Source organism: Equus przewalskii, chromosome 13 (genome assembly GCF_037783145.1).
Source record: "Equus przewalskii isolate Varuska chromosome 13, EquPr2, whole genome shotgun sequence".
Taxonomy (NCBI): domain Eukaryota; kingdom Metazoa; phylum Chordata; class Mammalia; order Perissodactyla; family Equidae; genus Equus; species Equus przewalskii.
The window spans coordinates 40,553,161-40,578,220 of NC_091843.1; the positions used below are offsets into that span (position 1 = coordinate 40,553,161).

At 36.5% G+C, this 25,060-nt stretch overlaps 1 protein-coding gene across 36 annotated transcripts in view; it reads left to right on the forward strand.

Moving 5' to 3' along the window:
• CDKL3 (cyclin dependent kinase like 3) overlaps positions 1 to 25,060 on the forward strand; it is a 102,049-nt gene that overhangs the window by 37,765 nt on the left and 39,224 nt on the right. For 31 of the 36 annotated variants that reach the window (XM_070571006.1, XM_070571023.1, XM_070571001.1 and 28 more), the window contains 6 exons: positions 164 to 252; positions 2,164 to 2,317; positions 2,425 to 2,753; positions 3,886 to 3,979; positions 5,266 to 5,428; positions 6,211 to 6,308. In XM_070571006.1, coding sequence (XP_070427107.1) covers positions 164 to 252; positions 2,164 to 2,317; positions 2,425 to 2,753; positions 3,886 to 3,979; positions 5,266 to 5,428; positions 6,211 to 6,308 — 927 coding nt within the window. Of the gene's footprint in view, positions 1 to 163; positions 253 to 2,163; positions 2,318 to 2,424; positions 2,754 to 3,885; positions 3,980 to 5,265; positions 5,429 to 5,849; positions 6,309 to 25,060 lie in introns of all 36 variants that reach the window. The other 5 variants (XR_011525580.1, XR_011525578.1, XR_011525582.1 and 2 more) reach the window with 1 other exon arrangement.

The following is a 25,060-nucleotide window of genomic DNA, read 5'->3' on the forward strand; positions in this document are numbered from 1 at the left end:
GAATTCATTGTCAGAAATGCCTGAGGTCTAATTTAATCTTTTCAAGAAGTTTTTTAGTTCTGGGTACTTAATTACTTCTACATTTCTCGGATTGCTTTAATTTTTACTTTATGGAGCCCTGTTAAGAGCTTACTTAACATTAGAATCTTTTTTCATTGTCTAGGCTTGTTTACAAATTGATCCTGCTGAGAGGATATCGTCTACTGAACTTTTGCATCATGAGTATTTTACAAGAGATGGATTTGTTGAAAAGTAAGCATTTTCAGTGAGTGTGGAATTTCTAGTGTTTTGTATTAGGAAATTTTACTAGCATGAGAATTGCTACATAGGTTAATGTTACACAACAGAAAAATTCAATTTAACAAAAACATACTGATTTCCTGTATTGAGTAAGTATATGGTAGACTTACAGGTGTCATGATGAAAATTCTAATAATAAAAATAATTACTGTTAACATTTAGTACACAGTTACTATGTCCTAGGCAGTGTGCCAAGTTCTTTACACACATTTTCAATGGTCATTCTAGGTCAGAGATAACATTAAATAATCATTACTTTTTAGCTTTATTCCTATTTGGACCTCTAACTAATAATAGTCTGGTTTTTCCTTCTCTGATGGTATCTCAGATTTATATATTAAAATTAGCATTCATTTCCCAAATGATTTTTTCTCCGCTTTACTTATTCTCTGTTGCAATGCCTATTGTCTTATTCTCCCCACAAAATTGGAAGTTCCCTGAAGACAGGGACCATGCCTCTTAAAGCCTTTCTATGTTCCATATTGTATATATAATAAATAATGACAGTGTAGATTCATAAATCAGCCATACTTCTAAAAAAGCCACCATTTTCTATTTGGGCTTTGAAAGAAACAGGAAAAGTTTCTTATTAATGACAAAACCATTCACTTGGCCTTTGGATGTGAGGTCAGAAAGATGCACGTCAATTAAAAATGTGATGGAGTAAACTCAGTCATGGAAAAGTCCAGGAATACCATTGAAGATAGATAGACTAAAACAGAAAAAGGCAAAGAAAAGAGAATCCTTGTGAGTAACTAGAACTTCAGGCATTTGAGGAATTCTAATCTATAACAAAGAATGAGGAGAAGATGTATTGAGAGTGCCAATGATGAAAAGTGCCAGTTGTTGAATAAAAAAAGTTGCTTCCTATCATTTCTACATAGACCAAGTTGATTTCTATTGGGTATTTAGATATTAGAATTTTACTATTGTGGGGTGAAAGTTCTTGAGTTCCAATTATCATACCTTCAGAAAATGTTTGGGCAAGACCTTTTCCTTGGATAAGAGGCCTCTTCCTTGCATGGACCTTCTGCAATGCAAGGGAGTTTTAGCACAAGTGTGACATGTTCTCATTTAGCCAAACTAACAGTTTGCCTGTATCTAAACAGCACTGGTTATTTTCTTCATCTCGTTGCACTACCCTTTACTAGACATGTACCCTACACAGCACTGGCAAGACTGGGCTGAACTAGGGAAGAATTTGTTCATGGACTGATACTTTAAAACTTCCCCAAACTGATAGCAGCGGTTGCTTCAAGAAGGGGAGCTGTGCAACTCAGGATCAGGGGTGGGAAGTAGACTTTTAAGTATAGCCTTTTGAATTTTGAGCCATGTGAATGGCTTTTCTATTGAAAAATAATTAGCGTTAAAAAAAATGTCAAACTAAAATCAGAACAATCTCCCTTTAATATTTGTGTTTTCCATTACATTTTGTACTGAAAATATTTCTCTAGAGAAAGATTAGAGAAACTAGTTAGTTCATCTTTTAAGTATCGTTACTTTAAAGAACCACAAAAAGGACAAAGTAGCCCGAGTCTTCCTTGGAAAGAATAGTATAGTCATCAAAATTAAAAGCAATTACTTTTATTGAGTAAAGTTTGCATCACACAAGGAAACTAATTCATGTTTGTCTGTTTTGTAAAAGTTTTATGTAGTAAATTCCCTTGGCAAAATTTTTGAAAGATGTATCTTTACCAGGAAGCAATTGATATTAGGTAAATATTGTGCTGTCTCTTGGTGTGCGTCATTGATGACTTATTTATGGTGTAGCTGAAATGTAAATTAATTGATTAAATGGTCAGTTAGAGATAAAATACTCTACATAAATAAAAGATCATTGGTTGATATTGCTTGTTTTATCAGATTCATACCGGAACTGAGAGCTAAATTACTACAAGAAGCAAAAGTCAATTCATTCATAAAGCCAAAAGAGAATTCTAAAGCAAATGAACTTATGAAAAATGAACGAAAAACAATTTATACCAATACATTGCTAAGTACTTCAGTTTTGGGAAAGGTAAAAACTGGTTTTCTTTTCAACCAGTATAACTATGTTGTAGTTAGCACTCTAATGATAAAAAATAACTGTTCTCCTGACTCAGATTTTGGGTATATCTATTCCAGGAAATGGAAAAAGAGAAAAAGCCCAAGGAGATCAAAGTCAGAGTTATTAAAGTCAAAGGAGGAAAAGGACATATCTTAGAATCGAAAAAGATGGAGTGTGAAGGTAGACATTGTCAGCAGGAGGCAACTGAAAATGCTCATACCATGTCTCAAGATGCAAACCCTATAATCAATGAATCACCAAACCCTGTCAATCCCAGCACTAACTCTAACGGCATGAAAGACAGTCCACATGCTGGAGGTAGTATGATGATGCCACCCATCAATTTAACTAGCAGTAATTTGATGGCTTTAAATACCAATTCAAAACTTTCCCACTCCAATTCAAGGTGAGTTCTAACAGAAAAGAGACTTAAGGAAATGGACCTAAGTAATACAAGGTTACTATATAATGGTGTTTCAAAGAATCAAGTTCATAGTGTCTGTATATAAACTGAATTTGAAGATATATTAAAATTATAACATATAATGGGCCATTACTGAGCGCTTCTTATGAATGCTATAGAAGAAATGAACTTTTCTTAGCTATATATATATGCTTAATTTTTCACTAATACCTTTTGGAAAAACCTCATTAAAAAAAAAAAGATCCTCAGAAAAATTTCTTCCCATTTGAAGAGAAGAAAGGTGATATGACTTAAGTTCTGGTAATGATGTGCCTTGGTATAACAAAATAAGCTTTATTTCTGTATTGTAGCGAATTTTCTACGTGGAGAAAGGATAGTTGAAAATAATCTTTTATAATCAAATAGCCTTTCAAGGTCAAATATTTGGGGAGAAAAACAGTATATTGGGTCACTTTTAGATTTAGCTACTGATACAGATTGAGAGATTGGTACTATGAGTCTTGTTAATCAAGGGCAGTGTGATGGATGCCAAGGGTCTGTCTAGCAAGGCATCAGGACCAGTTCTAAATTTAGGGAAACCAGGAATGTAGATGAGGAGGGAGACTAGTTTCAATATCCCAAATTGATCCTAGCAGACTGGCTTGGGCTATAAGTTGTAAAGCTTGTGGTCTGCAGAGCTGGGCACATGGACATGTCTGTGTCAGTCCAAAGGTACAACAGGCTACAGACAGAAAGAGCCCAATAGTTCTTGAGGTGGCCCCAAAACCATAGTTACAATAACTGTGATTGTAAACCAGCCTTGGACAGCAAACTCAGAAATTCAGAAACCCAGTAGTTAAGAGATCCAGGATCAGAACAGAGAAAAGGGACCAAGTAGGTCAGCTGGAGTAATCCCAAACATGGTTGTCACCACTGATGTTAGCCATAAGTGCGTTGTTCTCTGCTCTGTTTTTACCTTTCTTCTTAGAGCAGTTGGCACGTAAGGACTGACAATTGCATTTTGGCACTCAGTGTTGGAACAGTAGGCTCCCCTGATATAATGTAGTCATTACTAAAGCTAAAAGAAGCACTTCTGGGGAGTTCTAATAACTTCTCATTCATTTTTAAATAATAGGTCAACTGAAAGAGCAAAAAAGAGACGCACGTCTTTACAGTCTATTGGACAAGTTGTGTCTAATAGCAGGCAAGAGGATACAGGTTCCACTCAAGTAAGGCAAGAAGCTAGTCATTAAAATATGCCCTCCTTCAACCTTATCCCCCCAAACCCTGGTCCTTTTCTCCATCTTTGGGCCTTGAACATTTTAAAAAGATGTGCTTTGGGGCCAGCCCGGTGGCACAGCCGTTAAGTGTGCACGTTCCGCTTCCGTGGCCTGGGATTCGCTGGTTCCGATCCCGGGTGTGGACATGGCACTGCTTGGCAAGCCATGCTGTGGTAAGCATCCCACATATATAATAGAGGAAGATGGTCACAGACTTTAGCTCAGGGCCAGTCTTTCTCAGCAAAAAGAGGAGGATTGGCAGCAGATGTTAGCTCAGGGCTAGTCTTCCTAAAAAAAAAAAACGAATGCTTTTAGTTTCCTTTTTCTTTGGCTGAGATGAAAACAGGCCATCATTTCCTTAGTGCTTTCACAATTTTAGTTAACTTCTTGTGACTGGATTTGAATATTTAATAAGTTTGACTTAGGGGGGAAAAAGTCAAGCTTTTCACCTTTAAAAGTTACATGACTTTTTGGTTTTTCACTTCCAAAAAATGTTTTTAGTATCTTACTTTATAGATTAAAAGCAGTTGCCAAATAGATACATCTTCCTTTTCACTAGGAAAAATGATCAGTATAGTTCATTCTCTCATTTTTTACATAGGAAAGTAGCTTATTCAAAATTGAAGCACAGTGTTATTTATAATGAAAAATGAAAAACAACACAAATCCATCCAAGAGCAAGTGGCTGATTAAGTACATTAGAGTACATCCACACAGTGGGATCCCACACTGTGGGATTACACTGTGGAAAAGTGTTCATTAACCTAGGAAAGTTTTTATCATCTGTTATCAAATGAGCAAACAGGTAACACAAAAGGTTTTCCAGAATGCTGGACTCACAAATAATTTTTTTCCTTTAGGTTTTCCCAGTGTCCAGACCACATCATTTTGTAAATAAGAAAGTAAATTATTATTAAGATGAACTGAAGCAATTTGCCCAAAGCCAGAGCACAAGGAATAGGATTAAAATGAAAAGTTAAGGTTGTGGTTCTCATGATCAAGACGGTTATTCTCAGAATATTCAATATGCTAAAAAAAGTTTGCTTAATGAAACTTTTATCGGAGTTTGATCTGTTTACATGTTTAATGGTATTGTATTCTGCTTAATGATTAAAGTAATCTTGCAAAGATAGGCATTGTGATACCATCCAAATGGCTAGCAGTTCTAGGCTTGTCATTTAATAAATAGTTATACTTCTTTCTTTAAATTAACTCTTGTTTATTTGTTTGCTTAGAGCCAAATGGAGAAGGGCGTATTTAATGAGCAAATGGGTCAAAGTGACCAAATGGCAAATAGAAACAAAAGGAAGCTTAATTTTTCCAGATCTGACAGGAAAGAGTTCCATTTCCCAGAACTGCCTTTTACAATACATTCAAAGGAGATGAAAAGAATGGAAGGTACACATTTGTTGCATAGCTTTACAATCTCCAGATGTATGCTTTACAAGACCTTTTTTGGTAATTTAACATTTTATAATGTAATTTAGGTAGAAATAGTAAATTGCTGCAAAAAATATTTTCAGCTGATGAGAATTTTTTTCCATAGCCAAATAAGGGTTGAAACTTGAAGGAGATAATTTTAAAGAAGGGTTAAGAAAACTTTAAAAGGTAAATTTTCATTAACTCAATATTGTTGAAATGTTAGAGCAGTATTTGGGGAATTTGGTTTGAGTTCAGTATATGACCTAGAGTAAATCAATTTCCTATGATTTCTCCATGATTCTTTGCCTGTATAGTACTTCAGGCATCCACGGAGTTAGTAGATTAAGATTTAGAACATGTATTGAGCTCTTAAAATGACTTTTCTTTTTTTTAACAGAGTAAATGTTATGTTACTTTGAAGAACAGCGACACCTTGTGAAAAGTTAATATAATAGCAAGATTATAGTACTTGCACAGCTCAAGAGGAATTATCTGATCCACTTAACAGTTATACTCAGAATTAAAAAAATAAATGTCTTCTTTTAATACCTGGTAGACTATTTATAAATTTATAAAAGAAATCATTTATGATTGGCACATTTTACCGTTACAACTCAGGATTTGTTCAGTTCCGTTATGATAAACTGAGGAACTGACTTTAATGCATTTCAGAATTTCCATTTGAAACTCTTGAAAAGGAAAGTAAAGCTTCAAGGCAGGAATAACAAGTTGTCATTATTGTATATATTTTTGAAAAGTTAAACAGATAAAAGTGCTGAAGAGGGAATCGAAGAAAACAGATTCATCTAAAATACCAACTTTACTTAATGTGGATCAAAATCAAGAGAAACAAGAGGTAAAACTTTTTTTGTTTATAGCTGTTACTAAGGAATGCTGTTTAGAACTCTTGACTTGGTATGTAAATTTAATTATTACTATTAGAAAGTTATATAAAAATTCTGTAGTGTTCAAACTTGAGAAACAGATTTATATTTTCCTAGGATAATCAATTACTGAAAGTTTTTAAATGTTATTTTTTTGGGGTGGTGAATACCAGCCCTCATTTGAATGTTGAGTGATTAGAATATACGGTGCCCAAGGAAAATAGTATGTATGTTATGTGTATTGTCTGCTATCATGCAGGTAAACTATGCCAGAGGAAATGAACGATGGTATAAACATACGGTTATACTGGCCACAAGAACATATGTGTTTGTCTTTAGACTCTTCCTTCCTGTTTTTTCTCCAATTCTCCCATCTCTACTGTCCACCTATACTGTCCTATTTTCACGAGGATTTGCTCTCAACTAGCTATCAGATGATCTTGTTGAAATGTCCCAGTCCCTACCCACCAGGGAGTCTTGAATTTTCTTTGGAAATCTTGAAGCCCTCAATACCCGAATGAAGGTACTCTTTTAAGGGAAGGGGATTGTGCTGAGCACCCCCTGAGTTAAATCACATAGATGGCCTTCTATTCTGCACTCTTGTGAGGTCATCGACTTTATCATCTGTTTCTTGTTTTTAAAATAAAATTGATTACATTTTAATTCATGATAAAATTAGCACATGTGAAGAAATTAGAAAAATAGAGAAATTTTTATCTGAAACTGTGTAAGAAGACATTTTAACTAATTCTATTCAATCTCTGCAACATTCAGATAAAAGAGTTATCAGACACTGTTAGATATATTTCACAGTGACATTTATGCTTTATTCTTGGTCTAGAACTTGTTAAGAACTCCACAATCCACTTGGCAGAAAAGAGATATTTTCTAGATAGAAAAAGAAAGCCATTATTAGTCATCTTCTAGTTCATTATAAAAACTAATAAGGTGGCTTTAAACTTTTAAACTTGGGTAACTTACTGATGTCACAGTATGTTGCACAGCATACCATTTGCACATTTTTTGAGTGATTGAGTGAGTTAGGGCTCGAGTTTGGGAGACTGGTGATGTGCTATATGTGTTTATCCTAGTGTCCTATGAAAGCCCCCAGAACTAAAATTACATCCAATGCAGGAAGAAAGGAACTCTTGGACTGTCTGTCTTAAGGAAAAGAGGAACTCTTTAAGGAAATTTTACCTTCTGTCATTTTTAAAATACATAAGTAAATAGGAAGGGAAAAATCACTTCTTGCTCATATGGTGTAGAACTCCTGAAAAGATGACCTTTTCAAGAGTGACCTTGAAACATTTGTAGTTATTAGAAATAACAGGTGGTCATCAATAATGGTTATAGTTTATTTGTACTGCCCATTCAAATGCAGTTCTGACAAGTGACTGAAATTGCATATAAGGCTAGTCTAAACACTTTTAATAAATTCATGTCAGAAGTAAGAAAATTTCCTAAATTTTGAGTTGGTAGTTTATTTTAGAACACAAGAGAATATGACATGTTTTTAAAAACATAAGAGAGAGACTACAAACTTATTTGGCTCTGCCATTGACTTGTTTTTGAATTGCCTAATCAGATCCAGGTATTTCCCAGTTGCACATTAAAATTTCAGGCATCTTAAATGCATAGTGAAATAGTGTGCATTTAGTGTTCATGATAAGCATGAAACATGGGTTGGGTTCCACACTGAACAATGTGGAACACCATTTAAACATATCATGAAGATCGTTTATAAAAGGATGGAAATAGTGTGTACGTGCATTGAATAGACTCTATAACCTAGAAACTCTAAATTACTCTAATGAATGAGTTAGGAAAGAGAGAAGAGAATCTATACAGAAGCCACCTTCAATTCTACTTCATGATGATAATGAGGAAAACCTTGCTAAATACTATCCCTGTACCTTATAAACAACCCCCAGGTACAGAGTGCAAGGACTTGCCTGTGGGTCTGTGTCCTTACCAAAGACTCATTATTTCCTCAGTGAAGGTCCTGTTTCTATTTACTTTTTAGAATATAGGAAATGTACAAACTGAAAGGAAGAAGAACCTGACAGATGTAGAGTAGAAAATGCAACAACTGAAAATTCAGGGAATCCCAGAATTACTGGATGGTTAAGAAAAATATCCTTTTTATTAGTATTACGTATGCAAAAATGCTGACTAAAGAATTCTACAGATATATTGTAAATTCTGTGTAGTTATGTGTATATTCACCTAAGTTTATTTTTAAATTTACTATTCTTTAAGTTATTCATTTTCTCTTAATTTGAACATTTAATTTATAAAAACTGCCTGACTGGTACATCCTAATAAAATTGCAGCTTACGTTAAGTCATATAATTTTATTTGATGATCTGTTGTCTCAGTTATGTTTGATTAGTGGTCATTTGTAGCTTTGGTTCAGAACTTTATAATTGTAGAAGGAAAAGTTTCTAAATGTGTAATAAAGTGAGATCCCAGTGTCTGGGAGCACCAAACATTTCTGAACAAATATATTTGATAAGCATGAAACATGGGTTTGGTTCCACACTGAACATTCTGGAACAGCATTTAAACATATCATGAAGGTTGTTTATAAAAGGATGGAAACTGAGCAAAGCATTGAAGCAGAACTTTTGGCTTGACCAGCATGTTTATCATTTAGTAGTTTACACAGAATGTATTGTTGCATGTAATTTAACGTTAGTGACAGTCAAGGTTTTGGCAGCAGGTACTTACAGTCTTATCCCTGGTTCTTACTGGCTTGGTTTCTAACTTAAGGGTGGAGATGGCTACTGTGAGGGGAAAAGTTTGAAGAGGAACAGATTTTTGACTTGTGGTGTCTTTTCTTTTAAATATTAAAAATACAAATCAGCATGTCTTCCCTTTTTATTTTATATACAGTAGAAATGTACTATGAACTGTTAAGACAGCCATTTGTCTGCATTAGCATCATCCAACTTTTTTTGTTAGCAAGCCATTCACTGTTTTCTTCTTTCTTTCTTCTAAAAATTCTGTTGACGTGATGCTTTGATTTGGAATTATAAAGTGATTTCCTTTCTGCCTGCTTCTTTTCTTTCCATGATTACTGAGTAGGTAGCCCATCCTGTCATAGGACGCCCATTGTACTTATACTGATCTCTGCCCTCTGCTAGTGACGTAATCTTAAGTGTCAATTATTTCCTAGAATGCTCAGGCTTCCTGCAGTGAGTTCTTAATGAAACATCTGACCCATTGTTTTAAAAGCTGCTCATTACATGGGGCTGGCCCCGTGGCCGAGCGGTTAACTTCGTGCGCTCCGCTGCAGGAGGCCCAGTGTTTCGTTGGTTCGAATCCTGGGTGTGGACATGGCACTGCTCATCAAACCACGCTGAGGCAGCATCCCACACGCCACAACTAGAAGGACCCACAACGAAGAATATACAACTATGTACTGGGGGGCTTTGGGGAGAAAAAGGAAAAAAAAAAAATCTGTTCATTACCGTTACATGATTAAAAACATGTTCTGTTAGTCAGCTGTAAAAGCATTTATAATATTTATAAAATATCTTAAAATTATATGGTATTCAAATGTTAATTCTTTTATCCTTTTAAACAACTATCAGCATTTTTCCAGTTCCTAGTTCCATCTAATAGTGCCTTTTATGTGGTACAGACTTTGCGATTTCATAAAATAAATTATGTACAACCCAGAAGAGATTATACTACCAAAATTCCTCATTGTCCTATTCTTCAAAAAACAGTAAAATGGGATTATCTGGTGTTTTACCAGGATTCTACCTGATTTTGTGTTTTCTAAATAGACATAGAAAGCAAAGGAAAACATAGTTTCTTTATTACAATGTTATAGTCTCTTTTCATCTCATTAAAAAGTTGATTAGAATTAATAGCTGAGGTTATTATATATGATGTACCTTTCTAACAGACTCCTTGTTAGCTTTAGCAACTAATCTCCTGCAAGGAAGTCAAGAGTTGTTCCCTCTGGTGGGTTTCACAGGTATAAGTCTGCCCACTGCTTGTTGCATTTATATATTTGTTGATCCTTACATCAATATCAAAGGATTGTCAATTCCTTTTCAATTTCTATAAAAATACCTACTGGGATTTTGATTGGGGTTGTGTTAAATTTATATATCAATTGGAGGAGAATGGATATCCTAATATTTTTATTTATTTTTATTTTTTATTTTTCCTTTTTCTCCCCAAAGCCCCCCAGTACATAGTTGTGTATTTCAGTTGTGGGTCCTTCTAGTGGTGGCGTGTGGGATGCCGCTTCAGCATGGCCTGATGAGTGGTGCCATGTCCACGCCCAGGATCCGAACCAGCAAAACCCTGGGCCACTGAAACAAAGCTGGAGAGCTTAACCACTCGGCCATGGGGCGGGCCCCCTGGCTATCCTAATACTGAGTGTTCCGATCTACAAGCGTGGATAAACTCTCCATTTATTTAGATCTTTAATTTCTTTCTGTAATATTTTATAGGAATCATATATCTTTTATTAAAATTATTCCTATGTGTTTTGTTTTATGATGCTGTTATAAATGGTATTGTTTTTCAGTATTATCTTCTAGTTGGTTGTTGCTAGTATACATAGGTACAATTTGGTTTTCTATATTGATCTTGTATTCTGAGACCTTGCTAAATTCACTTGTTAGTTCCAACAGGTTTCCTTCCTTCATTCCTTCGTTTATTCGTTCATTCATTTGTTCCTTACTCCCTTCTTCTTTTTTTGTATATTCCTTGGGATTTCATATTAGGCAATCATAACATCTACACATAAAGGTAGTTTTACTACTTCTTTTCCAATGTTTATGTCTTTTATTACTTTTTCTTGCCTTTTTGTACTGACTGGGGTATGTGATAACGTTGAACAGAAGCAGTGAGAGTGGACATCCTCAACTTTTTTCCTATACCAGAGGGAAAACATTCAGCCTTTTCCCATTAAGTATGATGTTAGTTGTAGGTTTTATGTAGATGACCTTTATTAAATTGAAGAAAATTCCTTCTGTTTTTCTTCCTGAGTGTCCTTACCATGAACAGGTGTTAAATTTTATTAAATGCTTTTCCTGCATCTACTGAGATGTTCTTATTATTTTCCTCCTTTATTCTGTTAATGTGAATTAGATGAAGTGATATTTGATTGTTAAATCAACCCTGTATTCCTAGAATTAAACTCCACTTGATCTTTTTTACATATTGTATTATGTTTGATTGATTAATATTTTATTAAGGATTTTGGCCTCTATGTTAATGAGGGATTTTAGTCCCTTTTTTTTCTTATATTGTCCTTGTCTGGTTTTGGTATGTTATGTGTTATTTGCTTCACAAAATGAATTGAGAAGTGTTTCTCCTCCTCTGTTTTTTGAAAGAATTTGTGTAGGATTGATTTTATTTCTTCCTTAGATATTTGTTAGAAACCACTAGTGAAGCCACCAGGGCCTGGAGTTTTCTTTGTGGAAAGTTTTTTGTTTTTGTTTTTGCTGAGGAAGATTCGCCCGGAGCTAACATCTGTGCCAGTCTTCCTTTACTTTGTATGTGGGTCACCGCCATAGTGTGGCCATTGACCAGAGGTGTAGTTCTGTGCCCGGGGAACTGCACCAGGCCAACAAAGCAGATGCATGCTGAACTTAACCACTAGGCCAGGGGGCCAGCCCCCTCTTTGTGGAAAGATTTTTATAAGCAAATTCAATTTTCTTAAATTTTTAAAATAAATATAGAGATATCTAGATTTGCTCCTTCTTCTTGTATCAGTTTTGGTAATTTGCCTCTTTCGAGGAATTTTTATCCATTCCATTAAAAGTTCCTGATTTTATTGGCTTAACATTGTTTATCATTTTCCCTTTTATCATTTAAAATTTGGTAAGATCTATGGTCATGTTCCCTTTGTCATTTCTTGTATTGGGAATTTATGTTTTCTCTCTTTTTTTTCTTGGAAAGTCTAGCTAGACGTTTATCAATTTTACTAATTTTTTCAGAAAAACATTTTTTGGTTTTATTCATTATTTCTGTTGTTTATTTCCTATTTTATTGATTTATGCTCTTATCTTTATTGTTTCTTTCATCTATTTATTTTGAGTTTAATTTGTGTTATAATAAGAAATATATATATTTGGTCTTCATTCCCCTCTTCCTGGCACAGAGCTCCAAAAACCCTTATAATTTCCCAATTGATAGGGATGAGAGGAGCATCTTTTGTTATTCATAGTAAGTCCCTTTCAATCATACCTGAGTTTATGCTAATAAAATGACTCTTAGAGGAAGGGGGCTGGTTACCAGAGGAACCAATCATGTGATTAGAGGGCTGGAATTTTCAGCCCTATGCTCTGACCTCTGGGGAGACAAGAAGGGCTGGAGATGGAGTCCATCAACAGCCAATGATTTAGTCAATCACGCCTATGTAATGGAACCTCCATAAAAACCCTAAACGAACGGATTTGGAGAGCTTCCGAGTCAGCGAACACCTCGAGGTCCTGGGAGAGTGGTGCACCCAGAGAAGGCATGGAAGCTCTGCACCCCTTCCCACACACCTTGGCCTATGCAGCTCTTCCTTCCATTCGGCTGTTCCTGAGTTTTATCCTTTATAATGAACTGATGATAGTAAGTACAGCACTTTGCTGAGTTCTGTGAGCCATTCCAGCAAATTATCAAACCTGACAAGGGGGTGTGGGAACATTCAGTTGATAGCCAGTTGGTTAGAAGGACAAGAGGCCCAGACTTGCTATTGGAGTCTGAAGTGGGGGGCAGTCTTGTGGGACTGAGCCCTTAACCTGTGGGGTCTGTACTAACTCCAGGTAGTTAGTGTCAGACATGTTATGAATAGAGGAATCAGTTTGTCCATTTACTCTTCTTTTTCTACCTTCTGAAGGTAGAGCTGAGGTCATTGACTTGAGACTTTTCTTCTTTTCTAATATAAACATTCAATTTTCCTTTTAGCTGCATCCACAAATTTCAGTGGTATTATATCATTTAAAAACATTTCCCAATTTTCCTTTGGATTTCTTATTTAATCCATTTATTTAGAAATGTGTTGTTCAATTATTGACTGTTTAGAGTTATCCCCAATATCTTACTTTTATAGATTTTTAATTTCATTTCATTGTGGTCAGACAATATACTCTGTGTTAGTTCAGTCCTTCTAAATCCTTTGAGACTTGTCTTGTGTCCCAGCATATGGTCTCTTCATGAATGTTGTATTTACACTTGAAAGAATGTGTATTTTGGTGAAGTTGAGTGTAGTGTTCTGTAAATGGCGGTTAGGTCAAGTTGGTTGATAATGTATTTAGGTCTCATATCTTTGCTGATTTTCATGATCAATTGCTGAGGGAGGAATATTGAAATCTTCAACTGTAACTGTGGATTTGTCTCTTTCTCTTTTCAGTTCTATTAGTAGTTGCTTTATGCATTTTGAAGCTTTGTTATTAGGTGCACGTATATTTAGGGCTATTATATTTCTTTTTTTTTTATTGAGTTAAAGATAGGTTACAATCTTGTGAAATTTCAGTTGTACATTAATGTTTGTCATTCATGTTGTAGGTGCACCACTTCACCCTTTGTGCTCACCCCCCACCCCACCTTTCCCCTGGTATCCACTAAACTGTTCTTAGTCCACATTTTTAAATTCCTCATATGAGTGGAGTCATACACAGATTATCCTTCTCCAGCTGGCATATTTCACTTAACATAATTCCCTCAAGGTCCATCCATGTTATTGCAAATGTAATGATTTTGTTCTGTTTTGCAGCTGAGTAGTATTCCATTGTATATATGTACCACATCTTGTTTACGCATTCGTCTGTTGATGGGCACTTAGGTTGCTTCCATGTCTTGGCTATTATAAATAATGCTGCAATGAACATTGGGGTACACAGGACTTTTGGGATTGCTGACTTCAAGCTCTTTGGATAAATACCCAGTAGTGGGATGGCTGGATCGTATGGTAGTTCTATTTTTAATTTTTTGAGGAATCTCCATACTGTTTTCCATAGTGGCTGCACCAGTTTGCATTCCCACCAGCAGTGTATGAGGGTTCCTTTTTCTCCACAACCTCTCCAACATTTGTTACTATTAGTTTTAGATATTTTTGTCATTCTAACGGGTGTAAGGTGATATTTTAGTGTAGTTTTGATTTGCGTTTCCCTGATGATCAGCGATGATGAGCATCTTTTCATGTGCCTATTGGCCATCCGTATATCTTCTTTGGAGAAATGTCTGTTCATGTCTCCAGCCCATTTTTTGATTGGGTTGTTTGATTTTTTGTTGTTGAGTTGTGAGAGTTCTTTATATATTATGGATATTAAGCCTTTGTCAGATATATGACTTGAAAATATTTTTTCCCAGTTAGTGGGTTGTTTTTTTGTTTCAATCCTGTTTTCATTTGCCTTGAAGAAGCTCTTTAGTCTGATGAAGTCCCATTTGTTTATTCTTTCTATTGTTTCCCTTCTCTGAGAAGGCATGGTGTCAGAAAAGATCCTTTTAATACTGATGTCAAAGAGTGTACTGCCTACGTTTTCTTCTAGAAGCCTTATGGTTTCAGGTCTCACCTTTAGGTCTTTGATCCATTTTGAGTTTATTTTGGTGAATGGTGAAAAAGAATGGTCAATTTTCATTCTTTTACATGTGGCTTTCCAGTGTTCCCAGCACCATTTGTTGAAAAGACTTTCTTTTCTCCATTGTATGCCCTCAGCTCCTTTGTCGAAGATAAGCTGTCCATAGATGTGTGGTTTTATTTCTGGGCTTTCAATTCTGTTCCATTAATCTGTGCACCTGGTTTTGTACCAGTACCATGCTGTTTTGATTACTGTAGCTTTGTAGTATGTTTTGAAGTCAGGGGTTGTGATGCCTCCCGTTTTGTTCTTTTTTCTCAGGATTGCTTTAGCAATTCGGGGTCTTTTGTTGCCCCATATGAATTTTAGGATTCTTTGTTCTAATTCTGTGAAGAATGTCATTGGGATTCTGATTGGGATGGCATTGAATCTGTAGATTGCTTTAGGTAGAACGGGCATTTTAACTATGTTTATTCTTTCAATCCATGTACATGGAATGTCTTTCCATCTCCTTATGTCGTCATCCAATTCTCTCAGAAAGGCCTTGTAATTTTCATTATATAGGTCCTTCACTTCCTTAGTTAAATTTACCCCAAGCTATTTTATTCTTTTTGTTGCGATTGTGAATGGTATTGTGTTCTTGAGTTCTTTTTCTGTTAGTTCGTTATTGGAGTATAGAAATGCTACTGATTTATGCAAATTGATTTTGTACCCTGCAACTTTGCTGTAGTTGTTGATTACTTCTAAGAGTTTTCCAATGGATTCTTTGGGGTTTTCTATATATAAGATCATGTCGTCTGCAAACAGCGAGAGTTTCACTTCTTCCCTCCCTGTTTGGATTCCTTTTATTCCTTTTTCTTGCCTGATTGCTCTGGCCAGGACCTCCAGTACTATGTTGAATAAGAGTGGTGATAGAGGGCATCCTTGTCTCGTTCCTGTTTTCAGGGGGATGGCATTCAGTTTTTGCCCATTGAGTATGATGTTGGTTATGGGTTTGTCATATATGGCCTTTAGTATGTTGAGGTAGTTTCCTTCTATGCCCATTTTGTTCAGGTTTTTATCATAAATGGCTGTTGGATTTTGTCAAATGCCTTCTCTGCATCTATTGAGATGATCATGTGGTTTTTATTCCTCAGTTTGTTGATGTGGTGTATCACATTGATTGATTTGTATCACGTTGATTGATTTGCGGATGTTGAACCATCCCTGTGTCCCTGGTATGAATCCCACCTTATCATGATGTATGATCCTTTTGATGAATTGCTGAATTCTGGTTGCCAAAATTTTGTTTAGAATTTTTGAATCTATGTTCATCAGTGATATTGGCCTGTAGTTCTCTTTTTTTGTGGTGTCCTTGTCAGGTTTTGGTATCAGTGTGATGTTGGCCTCATAGAATGTGTTAGGAAGTGTTCCATCTTTCTGAACTTTTTGGAATAGCTTGAAAAGGATAGGTATTAAATCCTCTCTGAAAGTTTGTTAGAATTCCCCAGGAAAGCCATCTGCTCCTGAGGTTTTATTCTTTGGGATGTTTTTGATTGGTGTTTCAATCTCTTTCCTTGTGATTGGTCTGTTCAAATTGTCTGCCTCTTCTTGAGTGAGCTTTGGGAGGTTGTATGAGTCCAAGAATTTATCCATTTCCTCTAGGTTATCCATTCTGGTGGCATATAGTTTTTCGTAGTATTCTCTTATAATCCGTTGTATTTCTGCAGAGTCGGTTGTTATTTCTCCTCTTTCATTTCTGATTTTGTTATTTGAGCTTTCTCCCTTTTTGTCTTTGTAAGTCTGGCTAGGGGTCTGTCAATTTTATTTATCTTCTCAAAAAACCAGCTCTTTGTTTCATTGATCCTTTCTACTGCCTTTTTCATTTCAATAGTATTTATTTCTGCTCTGATTTTTATTATTTCTCTCCTTCTGCTGACTTTGGGCTTTATTTGTTCTTTTTTCTCTAGTTCAGTTAGGTGTAGTTTAAGATTGCTTATTTGGGATTTTTCTTGTTTGTTAAGATGTGCCTGTATTGCGATGAATTTTCCTCTTAATACAGCTTTTGCTGTATCCCATATGAGTTGGTATGGCATGCTATCATTTTCATTTGTTTCCAGGTATTTTTTGATTTCTTCTTTAATTTCTTCAATGATCCATTGCTTGTTCAGTAGTGTGTTGTTTAGTCTCCACATCTTTGTGCCTTTCTCAGCTTTTTTCTTTTAATTACTTTCTAGCCTTATAGCATTATGATTGGAGAAGATGCTTGTTATTATTTCAATTTTTTAAAATTTGTAGAGGCTTGCCTTGTTTCCCAACATATGGTCTATCCTTGAGAATGTTCCATGTGCACTTGAGAAGAATGTGTATTCAGCTCTTTTAGGGTGAAGTGATCTATATATGTCTATTAAGTCCAATTGTTTTAGTTTTTCATTTAGCTCCACTATTTCCTTGTTGATTTTCTGTCTGGATGATCTGTCAATTGATGTGAGTGGGGTGTTGAGGTCCCCTACTATTATTGTGTTGTTTTTAACATCTTCCTTTAGGTCTGTTAATAGTTGCTTTATGAATCTTGGTGCTCCTGTGTTGGGTGCATAGATATTTATAAGCGTTATTTCTTCTTGATGAAGTGTCCCTTTGATCATTATATATTGTCCCTCTGTGTCTCTCTTTACCTTTCTTATTTTGAAATCCACTTTGTCTGATATAAGAATTGCAGCACATGCCTTTTTTTTCTTGCTGTTAGCTTGAAGTATTGTCCTCCACCCCTTCACCCTGAGCCTGTGTTTGTCCTTGGGGCTGAGGTGTGTTTCTTGGAGGCAACAAATTGTTGGATCTTGTTCTTTAATCCATTTTGCCACTCTGTGTCTTTTTATTGGAGCGTTCAATCCGTTTATATTGAGAGTGATTATTGATGCATGTGGACTTAATGCTGTCAATCTGTTGCTCATTATCTTGTTTTCCTGCATTTCTTTTCCTGTGTGCTTTAGACTACCCATTTAATACTGCAATTTCTTATGCTGGGTTTCTTAGATTTTTCCTTATTTATGATTTGTGACTCTGTTCTGTATTTTATTTTAGTGTCTACCCTGAAGTTTGTATTTAGAATCTCGTGTATAATATAGTCTAATCTCTGGTCGTCTGTTACTTACTTGGCCAATACTGATTTAGACCCTTTGCTCTTCCCCTCCTAAATAATTATTTTCATTTCTTATTCCAACTCATGTTATGAATTTGTAGTTAGAGTGATAAGATCGTCCTTGCTTTGGTAGTTTCCTTACCTTTACCCTAATGCTATAGTTGAATATTTGCTATCCTGTTCTGGTTCTATCCATCGGTCTCCCTAGTCTGTGGATTGTGACCCCTTTCTCCCTTTTTTCTTTTTTCAGGTATGAGAGTCTTCTTGAGGATTTCTTGTAGTGGAGGGCTTTTAGTTACAAATTCCCTTAACTTTTGTTTGTCTGGAAAAGATTTAATTTCTCCCTCATATCTGAAGGAAATTCTTGCTGGATAGAGTTTTCTTGGCTGAAGATTTTTATCTTTTAAAGCTTTGAATATGTCACTCCATTCTCTCCTAGCTTGTAAGGTTTCTGTAGAGAAATCCGCTGGAAGTCTGATAGGGGCTCCTTTATAGGTTATTCTCTTCTTTTTTCTTACTTCTCTGAGTATTCTTTCTTTATCTTTCCTTCTTGCCAATTGTACTACTATGTGCCTTGCAGTAGGTCTTTTTACATTGACAAATCTAGGAGATCTGAAAACTTCCTCCACACGCATTTCTCCGTCAATCCCTAGATTTGGGAATTTCTCTTCAATAATTTCGTTAAGCACACTTTCTGCTCCATTTTCCTTTTCCACGTTCTCGGGAATTCCTATGATCCTTAATTCCTCATTGAATCCACTATCTCTCGGAGATTTTCCTCGTTTTTTAAAATTCTTAGTTCTCTTTCTTCCTGTCTGGAGCCATTAAGCCTGTCTATCTTCAATTATGTTAATTTGCTCTTCTATAGTGTCTACATGGGCATTCAGGGAATCCGTATTCTGTTTCATCTGGTCCATTGTATTTTTCATCTCTAGTAATTCTGTTTGATTCTTCTTTATGGTTGCAATCTCTTTTGTGAAGTAACTCCAGAACTCATTGGCTTGTTTCTCTATCTTTCTCTCTACCTCATTGAGTTTTTTGGTTATAGCTGCTCTGAATTCATTATCACTTAGTTTACCTAATTCCAAGTCCTCAGGACTTAATTCTATGTTTTTATTGTTTTCCTTCTGATCTGGGGCTTTTATAAATTACTGGATGGTAGAGGAGCGGTTTTTTCGCATCGTGGTAGAATTCGGTTGCAGTTACAGCCTGTCGCCACTAGATGGGGGTCGAGAGCCACGTGTTCTGAGCTCTCCGCCTTCTGGCAAGATGGCAGCACCCAGTGGCTTTGCTGGGAGGGAGGGGCTGCTATTCTGGCCCACCCGATCTGGATTCAGATCAGTTCTGTTCTCTGGTCTCCCGAGGCCCTGGGTTTATGGGTTCCCCACACATGGAAGCTTTCCCCCGTCAGCGGGTTCCCATTGAACCAGCGACAGGAGTCCTGGATGATCCCCCGTGCAGCCCCTCCCCCGCTCCTTCCCGACCCACGCAGCAGCGATTGCAGACTCTAGGGGAGGGAGCAATGTTCTCTCCTACCCGTTCCAGTGCCTCCGAGGCCGTCAGCAAGGTTTATGATCACCGCCTTCTTGGTATTGTAGGTCTCTAACGTGTTGGCATTAGATTTATTCTCTGAAATTCAGTTTTTCCAATCCTTTGTTGTATTTTGGAGGGGAGAGAATCCTGGGTCAGCTCACCCCGCCATTTTGCTCTGCCCGTTAGGGCTATCATATTTCTGATGAAATTGATCCTTATCTGCTATTCAGTATCTGAAAACAGTTGTGTTATATGTTTTGTCCAGTTTTATCATTGTTTAAGCTAAAACCAAGACCAATACTTGTTACTCCATCATTGTTGGAACTAGAAGTTCAGTTAAAGAGTTCTGGAAATGGAGACTTAGTCACTATTTTGAATAAGGAAAATCTACTGAATAACATACTGACATTTGTCTTAAGAATTTTAAAGAACTGTTGGAGTCACTACTAAAAGTTACAGCTCTTTCTCATATAAAATGTCCCTGAGTGATTGTCTGCTGTTTTAGTTTAAGACCACCCCTAAGGATATGGATATGTGAACAGGAATTTGTCTCCTTATTTTATAAGTAGGGACTTGCCCATACTTTTGCTGTTATTGTTTTTATTCTGGTTATTGTAATGATCATTACATTCTGTGAATTCTTTGCCAACAGTATGAAAGTTTGGATTACGAAAGTATGAAGTTTGCCAATGAAACTTCAGCAATGGACATAGTTGGTAGGAAGGATAGTTTATTGGCAGATAATACTTCTCAAAAGGTATTAGTCAGGCAAGTGTGTTTGAGTTGTATTTCTGGTCTGTTTTCATTTTCTGCATATGACTCTGTCTTGTTAGTATTTGTTACAAAGCACTTTATTTCTTTGAGCAAGTAGTTGAAGTAATGAGTTACATCAAGACTGAAAATGTCCCATGGTGGCTAGAACATGATGACATTAGGAGGATAAAGTTCAGAGAATCTTTGAAAGAAGCTATAGTACTGGTATCTGTGTTTAAATTTTTTTCATTCCCTTCCTGGAGCACTTTCATCATGCCCAAGGAGGTGGATTTCCAGGGCCTAAGTTACAGTAGTGTACAGTGTAGTTTCAGTGCCTACTAAGGCCACAAATGTGATAGACTCCTGCTGCAGAGTCAACATTTTCATCAAATTCAAGGTTAAGAAAGTCAGACTTTTTAAACACATAGTTCTATAAACAGGAACAAACTATATCAGTACATAGGAATGCCAAGAAGAGGACAAATTAGCTAAATACAGAATCATATAGCTGTCCAAAGTGTAAATTAAAGGGCCCTAAATAGAAATTGGGCCAGGTTGCTAAAACAGGTAGCGGAATTGCATAGGGAAATGATCAAGAAATCTTAGGTGATGTGGAAGCCATAAGTTACAAGATGATACAAGACAACAAGAAAGTTTTCTTTTCTCTTTAATAAGAGGCAAAAATATAGAAACAAATAAAATATTTTACTAACTTCCTATCTGCCTACCATCTCCTCCCACAGGGCTGGGGAAAGTTGATAACTGATGACCCTGTAAACGTAGAGAATTATAATGATTTTTCTTCTTTTCTGAAAAAGTGATCCTGAGGTCAGACACCCAGAAGTGGCACTTATGATGGGTGGGATGGAAGTCAAACTGAAGGAGAAGGGGACAAAACTAGTTAAAGAGTTCTTAAAGCTGCGGTCTAGTCAAAGTTGTCTAATATATTGTCACTCATTCTCAGATTGCTAAGAAATAGTTGTTCTTGATTAGTTATGAGTTGTTGTTTGGGAAACCTCTCAGGGGGCAGACAAACATAGCACTTTTCTTTAAAACATCATTGGCAAAAAAGAACAGATTTGTTTGCCTCGATTTTGAAACCTGAAGACCAGAAAGAATCACCAGACAGGTGATTTACAATCATCTGGAGGAACAGTAGATAGTAATCATTATGAATTTATTTTATCTGGTTAGTTTCGCTTAGTAATAGCTTAATGAGCTCTGTAAACAAAGGGAAAGCAAGAGATATAATGGTTTTGTAGTTCAAGTAATCAGCAAGATTTGGGCTGGGTTCTTAGACTCTTCTCTTTTCCATTTACACTTCCTTGGCGAGCTCATCCAGATTCATAGCCTTAACTACCATTTATGTACTAATGACTCTCAGTTCTCTCTCTCCAGCCTAGACTTGACCCCTAAACTCCAGAATCAGATTTCCAGTTGCCCATTCAAGAGCTCTGCTGAAACATATAATAGGTATCTCAAACTTAACATATCCAAAATTAAGGTCCTGATCTTTTCCACCCTTCCTCCTGCTCCTCCATCTTTTCCTCATCTTGGTTAAGGGCAACTGCATTCTTCCACTTGCCCAGGAGAAAGATCTGGGAGTAATCCTTTACTTCTCTTTTTCTCTCATACCCTACATCCTTTCAACTCTACCTTCAAAATATTTCCAGAATTAGACTAATTTTTACCCCTCTACTGCTGTTCACAGCACTCCTTGCTGGATTTTGTAGTCTCTTAGCTGATCTCCCTGCTTGCACCCTTGTTCACCCTTCAGTCTCTTATCCACTCACTGCCTGGGTGTTCTTAATAAAAGTGAAGTCAGATGATGTCACTGCTCTCCTCAAAACCCCTGATGCTTCTCACTTCACGCAGAGTAAAAGCCACAGATATCATGGTAACCTACACAGCCCTACACAGGTATGCCTCAGCCCCCTCTTTGACCCTATTTGCTACTTTTCTCCCTATTGCTCATTCTGTCTGGGCCCACTGACCTTCTTGCTGTACCTTGCTGTGCTTCTGCCTCAGCACCTTTGTTTTTGCTGTTTTCTCTGCTTAGAAATATCTTTCCCCAGGTGACTGCATGATTCCCTCCTTTACCTCATTCCTATTGTTCAGGACAGCCTCCTTACTGGTTTTTACTCATATATGAAGCTTACTCTACCTCTTTACTTAAAATTACAACTTTTTCCATACCTATTCCCCTTTTCTGTTTTACTCTTTCATATAGCACTTCCCTATCTGACAAGCTATATATTTTACTTATTTATTTTGTTTATTAATGGTCTCCTTCCACTAAAATATGAACTAAATGAGGACAGGAATTTAGAGTTTTGTTCGTTGCTGTATTCTCAATACCTAGAACAGTGCCTAGTATATCTTGGCACTCAATAATATTTGCTTTGTGAGTGAATAAATGAATTTATTAGACACCCTACATAGTAATAACTTGAAAAAAAGGAGAATAAAATATGGGGCAATTTTATTAGTGGGGTAGAATGTTCTCTCTATAACATTCCGACAATTGTTCAAGTGGCTGAACAAGGAGTGAGTGGCAGTGATTCATTAGGGAGTTTAAAGGTGAAGGAGATCAGGTGAACTTAGTATTTTTATGAAGGAATTGAAACTTAATTACTTATAGAGATAACACGGAAGGATGCATGTTAGGAACGGAATTCGGAGGAACCTCAGATAAGTTATAAAAATTGTTTCTCAAAAATTAGAAAGAGAAAAGAGACAAGGAAATTCAGATAAGGCAAGTGAAAGGGTAAAACAAAATAATGCTCTGCAAAGTGAGCTACAGTATATAGGTCAGATTTTCAGATTCTCTACCTCAAGTCACCACATTTCTGTTTCTTTCACCACTGTGTGTCAGGAGACCAGGGAAGTCATAAATTAGTAGAAATTGTAGAGTGAGAAATTGTGTGAGTACTGTCTCAATGTTATACAGGTCTCTTTCTCAATAGGCTCTCTTGGCTTAGAATAAGTGAAATGATTTCTTTGCTTAATTGGATGGATATGTATGGTATTGAAAGAATAAACGATCCTGTGAAATGTGTAGCTCAAAGAAGCAAACAAAATGAAGTTTGCCTCAGATTGACTTTCAAACGGAGTGTGGGTTAAGATTCTTGCTCTTCACAATTAGCTTTCATTTAATGGATAGCGGTATATAGATTGCGGGTATCCAGTGGCTATTACATAGTCTATCTGCCCCTCTTTCCAAAGAGTGAAGATGACCCTGAAGTTCTTTGAAGTCAGATAGTCCTAACCTCCTCCAGAGGGAGCTCAGCCTCTAGCATTTTCAGGGCCTGGAGCCAGTCTCTGCCCTGGTCTAACAGAGGACAAGACATTTTGTCCCCTGTTGGACTGAGCTAGTATGAAGATGAGGTACTAATACAGCAATGCTTTTTGCTCTAAATCAATAGTTTTTGCTCCACTAGATGAGAGATGCAATAAAAGTGCATGCTAGGAACTGGGTTTCCTCAGAAGAATGATTCCAAAGTCTTAGGATATTTCAAACCAAGTCCTAGGTTATTTATATACATTTCAGGCAGCATATCTTGGGCATCACTAAGTAATTTCTTTGTGGCTACTATTTATTACATGGAACAGTATTATTACAGTGTTTAAAGCATCTGATGCCTCATGAGAAACTTTAAAAACAAGATTTATTATGGAATAATTCTGCCATCAGTAGTCTTCCTTGGATTGTAGTTTGATAGATTTGAGTTTGGAAAATTGGTTCTTTAGTTTCTATCCTCCAGACAGAATATCTGGTAATATCAGAATATTTATTGAAACTATACCAGAAACTCCTGGGGCTTCTTTCTTTTTAAAAATATTTATTGAATGAACATTCAATTTTTATTAAAAGCCATATAGTGTAGTAGAGTCCAGATTAGTGTCAGCTTTCCTGAATTAGATTCATGGCCTTTACCACTTGTTCACTGGGGAGTATGTGTGTGGTATTTTGTTGCCTCAGTTCTCCCAGCTTGAAAATGTGGACAAGAAGAGCTTATCTCTTAGAGATAGTGTGAGGACTTATTGAGGTAAGGTTTAATACACACAGGGCATAGTGGGTTTACAGTGATGAAATTTAGTTGTTTACGGGGCTTTTGGAATCTCCTTCAAAGGTGCAGAATTATGGCTTTTAATTTTAGTTCTGTTGTCCACGTTGTGCGAGTTTATTCTGACTTCATTCCCTTCGGCAATAAATTAGGTCTAGAAGGGCCCTCTACTCATTGCATACTGCCTGTGAAATTGAGGGTATCTGTGCCTTGGTCTCCCTTTGTTTGGATATGAAGTTGGCTTGGGTGACAAATACCTCAAATGTCTGCTATACGTGTATAAAATTGTCCACTAGATACAAGAATAAATATGGCAGAGTTTTCAAAGAGAACTGTACAACATGTATCTCCTTTTGTGGTTAGGAAGAAAATTAATCTCTGCAGACTCAGTAGCACTTTTTGGACTTGTGCCATGTCAAAGGAAGATACCAGTACTGTAGTTCTCTTCCATCCTGGGAAAACCAACTCTAGACTAGCAGTTCCCAACTCTTTTCCTTTGAGGCTACATTAGATTTTCTCAGAGTCTTTGTGCATTAGTGGAGCAGGTAAGGTGATGTTACAAACATGGCTGTGTTAGGGTGTTGAGAGGGTGAGTTACTGGGAGATCCAGGTTTTATGGAGCCTGAACCTTTTATATGTGAGGGCCTTTTTTGAGAAAAAGAATACAAAATTGCAATTACAAAATTGCTAGGGCTGTTCTCATGGCCTTGGAAGGAACC